The 9,009-nt window shown below is 32.2% G+C and overlaps 1 protein-coding gene across 1 annotated transcript; it reads left to right on the top strand.

The window, feature by feature from the left end:
• Positions 1-6,679: 6,679 nt before the first annotated feature.
• On the top strand, positions 6,680-7,144 carry CP1 (Ca2+-binding protein 1). The gene has a single exon (XM_078303608.1). The coding sequence runs from the start codon at positions 6,680-6,682 to the stop codon at positions 7,142-7,144; it is 465 nt and encodes a 154-aa protein (XP_078159734.1).
• The last annotated feature ends 1,865 nt before the right edge of the window (positions 7,145-9,009 follow it).

The raw sequence follows: 9,009 nt of genomic DNA on the forward strand, positions 1-9,009 counted from the left end.
TCTTCTTACTTTGCCAACTTTTTGTAATGGATCTCTCCATGAGGGAGTAGTTCTCTCTCTAGGAATTTAGGTCAATGCATGAACTTGTTTAATTGTATCTTATTCGGTTATTTGTCTTTGTTATGATTGTTTATTGGGATTTGATGTTAATTTCTGTGATTTATAATTTGTGTTAATTACATGATTAGTACTTGAAATCGCAGTAGTCCCGTTTTGGCATCTCTTTGTCATGCAAAGGATCCAAAGAAGTTAGGATGAGAGGAGAGTACCAAATTATGAATGCAAATACGCTAGGTTTGGATTAGGATCTAACCAATTTGTAATCTAAGCCGGAACTACAGAAATTAAGGTTAGGAATTTGGTGAAGTACCTAACCGTGAAGGCAAACCCTAATTAGGACATCTCAAATCGAATCGGGTATTGGTATGAAGGACTTAATCGTGAAGTATCAATATTTGAGGAGATGAGAGACTAACAAGAGCTTATGGTCTAAGTAGCTAGGGTGAAGGACCTAACCGTGAAGTCCGAATTACTTAGACACGTTATTAATTCACGAAAGTGACCCTTAATGACATATTAGGTTAGAAACCTCATCAAATCATACATGAACTTAAACAAATACCGAATAGATAGAATTAGCAAGGGATTGTAGACCGAATACCCCTAGATCTACTCATCTAGAAAGCAATCCAATCTTTCTTTCATTCATTTACTTTTATTGTTTCAAACTCCTTTCTTTTGGGTATTGAACCCAACCTTAGGAATCGTTAGAACAACCCCCCCCCACCCCCAATTTACTTTTATTGCACTTTACTTTCCTTTTATTTTCTGAAATTTATTACTAAAGTTTAAACTAAGTTTTTATCGTACTCCCTGTGGTTCGATACCTCAAATACTACTTTGATAAAATTGTGCACTTGCAATTTAACTCAAACGTGTGTTAAAGGTTTAAAAAGTACATTTTTGTACTGAAACTTTGCACCATACCATTTGGACGCATCACAGTTCTCTACTTAGTCGGTTTCTGAGTAGTATATACAGAACTTGTGATCCAGACACAACATGCATATGCCAAAAGATATTGTATATGGGTCGCGAAGTAGAAAATTGATTTTTTTTTCTCGCACAAACTGATTAATTAGAAGAGTTGACTTTTCATTTATGTAGGCTACATCACTTTATGGTTGTCAATGCGTGCAAAAAATAGAGTTACATCCCTCACGACTAAGCGACACCTCTCACTAATATTTACACAAATCTTGTTGTCTGCCTCAATACCGGTCACGGCACCAGTCTTCAACACATGCAACACTTGTTGTCCGCCTGAGTACCAACTTTTATTTTTTTTTAATAGAAGATAAAACTGTATTTATAAATTTAGAATGAGTTTTAAAAGAGTTAGAGTGAGTTTTAAAAGAGAACACAATAAATAGGGTAGATTTTTTAGGTATTGAAAATTTGAAAGATAAATATGATATCATGAATTTTACAATAAAAGAAGTATTTTTTTTTCTAAGAATATACATAAAATTCTCTCTGAACAAAAATAAAAATATTATGTATAATATGTTTTAAAAAAAATCAATCAAAGAAAGCACAGATCATAGTGTCTTCGATTGAAGTTCTTTATTAGCGTCTTACCGATCTCCTGATTTATATATCTCCTATATATATATGTTCAACGCTAGGTATAAAAAGTTAAAAACTCATGCTCTAAAGATCGTTTTTTTCCCTCAAAGATGTCACGCCATTCAAGTTTCAACACCTGTTGGAAAATCTTTTCTCAACAAAATAAAAAAAATAAACACCTGTTAGAAAATCTGAAAGCTCAGTGTCAATCGTAGCTTCTTATCATCTATCTCCGACAACGGAATTATACATCAAGATTCATGAATCACAGTCACGTGCAGACGAGCAACTTTTACGAAAGTAACGAAACTGTAAATTTATTATTTAATTTTCAGCCTTAATTATGTAGCTTTTGTGATATTTTAACTTTTTATTTAGGATAGCATCCATAACAGTATATAACCTGGGTTTTCTAAAAAAAATAGAAACCATGAAAATCTTATTATCAAATTGTAAGTCATGATAAATTATAAAATATTCTCAAATTTAAACTTATACATAGATTATACAAAATTGATTGATTACAATTTTTTTTTGCAACTTCAAATTCAGAACATAATTTTGGACTGTCAAATTAAGAAAATTTTGAACAGATCGTAATAGTCTTTACTTTTATGCATTCTCGGCTCAAGTACATCAGTGAATCTTTTGGATGCAATAAATTTCACATTCGAAATGGAATCTTGATTGCAAGCAAAATGCAACATCATGGACGAAACAAATTTATCAAGAGGAGGGTTCAAATGCACTATGGTTTTGTGTTCCAATTATATTTTATGTTTTTTTATTTTTGTTTTTAAAGTTTGAATAATCAATTTGAACTGCTCAACATAATCTTCAAAATAAAATATGTTTGGCGACCAAATTTTATATTTTTTAGATTTTTTTTACTATTTTTTTACATAGGTACAATACCACCTTTTCAGATGGTCTAGAATCTATTTAAAACAGTGATTGTGTACCTGTCTAAAAAGCAATAGAAAAAAAATTTAAAAATATAAAATTTGATTTCCAAAAATATTTTATTATGAAAATCATATTGAACGGTTCAGATCGACTATTTATACTTTTAAAATTAAAATAAAAATATAAATATAAAATATAATTGAAACACAAAATCACAGTGCATTTAAACGCTCTCCATTTATGCAATCCCTGATAATAATTGCGTGCGATGTATAAGATTATCAATCCATCCAGAAAAAATAAACTATGATGTTCGGTATATTGAATCTCGTCTTTTTAAAATGCGTTAATAACATCAGAATTATTAATATGACTTCTTCACGTGTCAGACATTTACTTGTTGAAATTTGAAGGCGAGGCTGTAATAATCTTATATTTTAATTAAGAGAAATGTTGTGGTACCCCAAACTATTATATACGAGCGCGTCTCCCAAATAGTTTAACAGAGAAATCTTCTAATATTATCTAATATTATCTAACTTCTATTTTCAGTGCTAATATTCAAATATTTAAAGTTATGTTTATAACATTTTAAAATGTTATTCGCAAGCATATAAACCTCTGTCTAAAAACATTTATAGATAATTTTAACTCTCAACTACTTTTGTCTTCAAGCCAAAAAAGGAAAAAAAAATTTCACCCACTATTTTTTATTTTTTCTCTGATTATTATAATTTATTTTTCAGATGATCCATGATGAATTTTACGAATATAAAAATACGAACGTTTTCTATTCGATTTTATCTTTCAAATAAAATCCATGAAAAAATACTTTTGAGAAATTTTAAAGTCATTTGTTTTTTTAAAGTAAAACTCATTGGCACTTTCAATTTTCAAGTTTTTAAATCTCAGTCTACAACCATTAAAATTTTCAAGGCTTTGTACATGAGGTTTATATACTTTGTAAATGCAGTATTATTGTTGAGGTTTATATGCTTTAAAGTGTTATTGTAGAGGTTTAAATTCTTTGTACATGAGGTTTATATGTTTTATTCTAGAGATTTAAAGTGTTATTAATGAGGTTTATATGCATGTACATGAGGTTTATATGCTTGTAAACATAGGTTTATATTATTTTGAAGCAAAATAAAAAAAACTGAAAGTCACAGAGATTTAAAGTGGTAAAAAAAATTACAACATAAATATAACTCGAAAGTTATTCTTCATGGATCTCATTTGAAACAGAAAATCAAGTAAAACGTTCATATTTTTAGATTCGCAAAATTTATCACAGATTGTCGAGAAAATAGATGAGAATGATTAGAAAAAAAAATAAAAAGTAGGTGAAATGGATCTTTTTTTTTTTTTGCTTGAAAATAAAAGTAGTTAGGAGTTAAAACTATACATATTTAGAATTTTAATGCTTGCCGATAGAGATTTAAATGCTTGCGAGTAGTATTGTAAAATATTATAAATAAAGCTTTAAATATTTGAATATTAGTACTGAAAATGAAAGTTAGATAACATTGAACGTTTTTTTTGTTAAATTACTTAGGGGGCGCGCTATGAGATTTTATTTGGTTACAATTATCAGGCTCCTTTAATTAATATTAATTTGCTATTTAACTGGTCAATTCGAATTTGGTGACATTTATACTTATATGAATTCGTATCACCTAAGGTAACAAAATATTTCTGTTTTGATCCGAACCGTCTGCATGATTATTAAGGCAGTCACGTGTGTTCCATCTCAGACCAAATTGGTCCGGATTTTGATTAAACGGTCGTGATCCAAATTCAATATTCAGTTACCTCAGAGGATGGTGACTCGGTATTGTGAAGGTTTAGGCTGATGTACTAAACATTTTCTTTCTATTTTTCTTGTAGCATATATACCTCGGTTGATTCTCCACTCGCGTACTCAGAACGACAGAAATGTTTACGGCTAGAAAACAAAGAATAACTGGAGAGCATCACATCTTTCCCTTTAACCTCAACTCCTGAAGCTAGGCGGAGGCCACGTGGCATTCCTATCTCCGCTCCTTGGAAAAATGCAAGTTATTAGGTTGATATCAGGAATTTTGTCCGAGAATAAGTGGGTCGATGTGTCGACAAAATATCATGCCACGTAACGCATTTTGATGTCCAATTTGGTACTCTGTCTCATGCATTCGGAGTTTCGGACAAAATGTAGCGGACAAAAAAAAAATATTACAAGCACATGATACGTATTTTTTTTAATTTAACGGCAGGTGCCACTGGCCTAAATGCGTGGAGGGAATTTCGAGAAGACATGATTCCGGTGCTGCGTATTATTTCTGTATTCGAAGCGGCAAGGCTCGGGTCCGGATCCTCTGAGGTAACTCAAATTTTAAATATGTCTATGGACCGTCCGATCAGAATTCAAGCTAAGTATCAGTGGTGGAATTTTTTAGTTTTGTGCGAAAGTAGATCGGACGGTCCGGATCTAAACCCAAAATTTAGGTGACATGAATAATGTTGTGCGGGGTTCAGGTCGCTGGTGTTGTTCTAGACTCTAGTCTTCTAGATGTTCAAGGTGTTCAACGAGTAAATGACATCTGGGTCCCAATTTCCAAGTTGGACCAAGCATCCATTTATCATGTTTTCCACACATTATTTGCTCTCCAAGTTATCTCAGAATATCATATCTGAAAAAAATCTTATGTGCACCCGACTGCCGAGTCTAATTACCGCTGACCCATGACGTCATCGCAGACGTCTTTTGTTTTGGACCTTCTCCGAATTTCGAAATCTCCTCCTTGCGCCCAAAGCCACCAATATTTAATATCGAACCTCCTTTTTGAAAATCGGTGGGTCCCATTTTCAGGGTATCTCACTGGCCAAAGCAGTGACGTCCTACTTGCCGCGTTGACAAACGAAGAAATTCTGTATGCTGCACATGGTGTAAGCATCTGCATAGTGGGTACATAGCACAGAATTCCAATCTAACAATGTACAACGAAATAAAATATATTGTATTATTTCAATAAAACTAGTATTAAAATTTTCATAACTCCGCCCGTGTGTTTGTCAATTCAAGTCTTGTAACTTTAATAAATGTCATTGATTATTTTATTTATATTTGAAAAAAATTAACATACATGAATGCAATCTTCGTATTTAACACTTAACAATAATACTATACAACAAATTAAATCTGCAAAAAATTTATACTTATCAACATTAAGTTTATCTTACCCAGCTTGTTTATACCTGATATAAAATGAGTTCAAAAATTAAAAAAAAGACTCACATATATGCATTTTTTAAGAAGATCAAGATCCACAATTTAGATTGATTGTTTAAATTCTGAATTTAAAATTATTATTATAAAAAATAGTTTATGGACTATGGCAACGAGATGTCAAAATCCTCTAAATTTTGGTAATTTATTATTCTTTTATTTTCCTATCAAAGTATTTGAAGGTTGAAGTGGCTGATGCAACTAATTTAAAAGTTTTTTTATGAATACTTAGATCACATAATCTAGCTTTGTAACAAAATTGAATAATAAGTACTTTAAGAATTAGTTAACACAAAACTGTATAAAACTTGTACACATAATAAGTTCGATCAATAATCAAACATAGTATGTACGCTAAATTTGTTAAAATCAAATTAAATATAAATTTATTAAATTACAAATTTTGTCCAACTTAATCACGTCATTCAACATCTTAAACATGTTTGGTTGTGTGATATCATCTCTCATCTTAAACAACATCTACACATCATTTTCTATCTTAAAATTTAATCATAAGACAAACTTAATATAGTATAAATAAGTTCAATTAGTCTTTGCAAATAACTGCCCTTTTTCTTAAAATTTTAAATTTTTGGTTCTATCGCGAATTCTAAATTTTAAAGATAAAACCAACTAAATATAGTAAAAATAAGTTCAATCAGTCCTTAGCTCCTTGCAAATAAACTGCCCTCACCCACCACATAATGAAAATCATAATATGCCACATAAAATCGAGCGCTCTTTCCATCCACCTCTCTATAAATCTCTCCTCCTTACTGCTAGGAAAGAGAACAAAGCTCCAAGCCTTCAATAAAAACCTGCGATCCATCTAAACACCATCTATACACTTTCATTCTCTTTTTCTCTCTCTGTGCCACCATGTGTCCTTCCCGGCGCGAACCCACCACTCCACTCTCCGTACCATCGCCGGACCTCCGGTCAGCATTTGATGTACTAGACTCCGACCGAGATGGCCGCATCAGCCTGACTGACCTCAAGAAATTTTACTCCGATCTTGCCTCCTCTCCAATATCCGACGAAGAGATAGCTTCCATGATCTCCACTGCTGACTCAGATCACAACGGGTTTGTCGACTACAACGAGTTCGAGAGGGTTCTGACTCAGCGTAAGAGAGGAAACAGCGCGCTAATGGAGGTATTTCAATTGATGGATCGGGACGGAGATGGGAAGGTAGGATTTGAGGATTTGAAAGGGCATTTGCAAATGGTGGGATTGGATGTAGGAGATGAAGAGGTTAGAGCCATGATTGACATGGCTGGAGGCGAATTGGATGGAGGCGTTAGTTTTGACGAACTTGTTAAATTGCTTCAAGATGGATTTTAATTTTTCTTGAGATTTCATGGAACAAATTGAACGCGGTTTTGTGAAAAAACTTTTTGTCGAATATTTTGTTTACATTTTCTCCTGTAATTGAATCAATGGATATGAATAGTCTACGCGTGCAACTGATATTTGTGGTGGTGATGCTAAACACAACTAAAATTAAGTCTGAACCTTGTTACAAAAAAAAAAAAATGTTACTGAATTAAATCGTGGATATGTACTGTGCAAGTTTCGGAGATGCTAATCAGCCTCGTTGATTTGTGATTTAGACTGGACCGTTGAATTTGTTTTGGGCTTGTTATTCTATTCTCTCTGTTATTGACGGACAAAATTCATAATATATAATACTGTGATAGATTTTCAACATTGACTCTGAGTCTCTGACTCAGACTTGTTAAAAGTTTGGACATTTGCCCTTGCTTTTATACTACGTGGCATTTTTGGAGTAGTAATTTAATCTTTATAAACCTTCACATTAGAAAATTGGGAAAAAAAAAAATCAACATATATTGAGTCATGTTGGAGCATTATTTTAAGTCTGTTGAGACAGAGTCCGGAAAATAAAATAATTAAATAAACGTAGACAAGTATTACCGTTTGCTTATATCAAACATGTTATTACAAGAACTAAGGTCTAAGAATCATATTTTTAATTTAATTAATTGTGTGGAACGGATTTTGTGGAAAAGGCTTTGAACAAATTAATATCATTTGAAGACAAGTCTAAACTGTCTGATTTGTGTATTGATTCATGCGAACGACTTTGGAACTTAGTAAATTTAAACCGTTGGTGTAAATTTTGAAATAAATCAGACAGTTTAATTTTGCTCAAAGTCCTCTGAACAAAAATCTTAACTCAATAATTAAATTAGTTTAGAACCAGAGGCAGATGGAGCTTAGATGAATGAGGATCAATTGTCCCCTACTTTTTTTGAATTTTGTTTCATTTACATATAATTTTTTATATAATTTAGAATAAAATTTCATAAGTACTTTATATTAATAATCATTCTTAACATGAAAATTTTATATATTTTTTAAAACTAAAAACCGTAAACAATGAAAATTTTATATGATTGACTCTCTTAATTCAGAAGTTTGACATCTCTGTTTAGAACTATATATTAAGTCACATTAATTACTTGTTTCTCTTCCTCTCTGACCTGTCTGAAAAGCCCCCAGTTACCTAATTGGTGAAAAAATTGAACTGGCGCTGTCGTTTTGATTATTTTGTAGCTGGTTGTTACATTTGGTCGTGTTTCTCAGTCTTGGCTTGCGCAGAGCACCGGCGTCCAGAGGCGGATTCAATTGAAGACAATGGGGGTCAATTGACCCCCAATTTTTTTCAAAATTTAATTACTAAGAATGTATTTGTTATATATTTTAGTGTAAATGTTATGGGTATTTTAAATTGACCCCCATACTTTTGTTAAAAATTTATATACTTGACCTCCTTTTTTTTAAGAGAACAAACTAACTATTTAATATGTGTGCAATATGGAGACTTGTAGTGTTTTCTCTCGAAAAAGATGAGAATTCAAGTACCTCTTCACGTGAAACTCTCTCTCTAGCTTCCACTCTCAATTTCTTTTCAACTGACTTACCCTTCATTGTGGGACCCCACTGAATTTTTTTTTTTAGTATGTGTTTTGACCCCCATTGGTTAAAACTCTGGCTCCGCCCCTGCCGGCGTCTGATTGCATCAGGGGTGTGTTACCTTCGGCAACAAAACAAACTGAAAGGAAGAGCAAACAACAAAGCATCCTTTGTTGATACATGGTTTATTATATGATTTATTGTATTTCTTCGTATACAGCCGCAATCGAATCAAATTTAGCTCAGTTTGATTTTGAGTTCGAACAAAT

The sequence above is a fragment of the Carex rostrata genome, chromosome 6, assembly GCF_964058835.1.
Source record: "Carex rostrata chromosome 6, lpCarRost1.2, whole genome shotgun sequence".
Lineage (NCBI taxonomy): Eukaryota > Viridiplantae > Streptophyta > Magnoliopsida > Poales > Cyperaceae > Carex > Carex rostrata.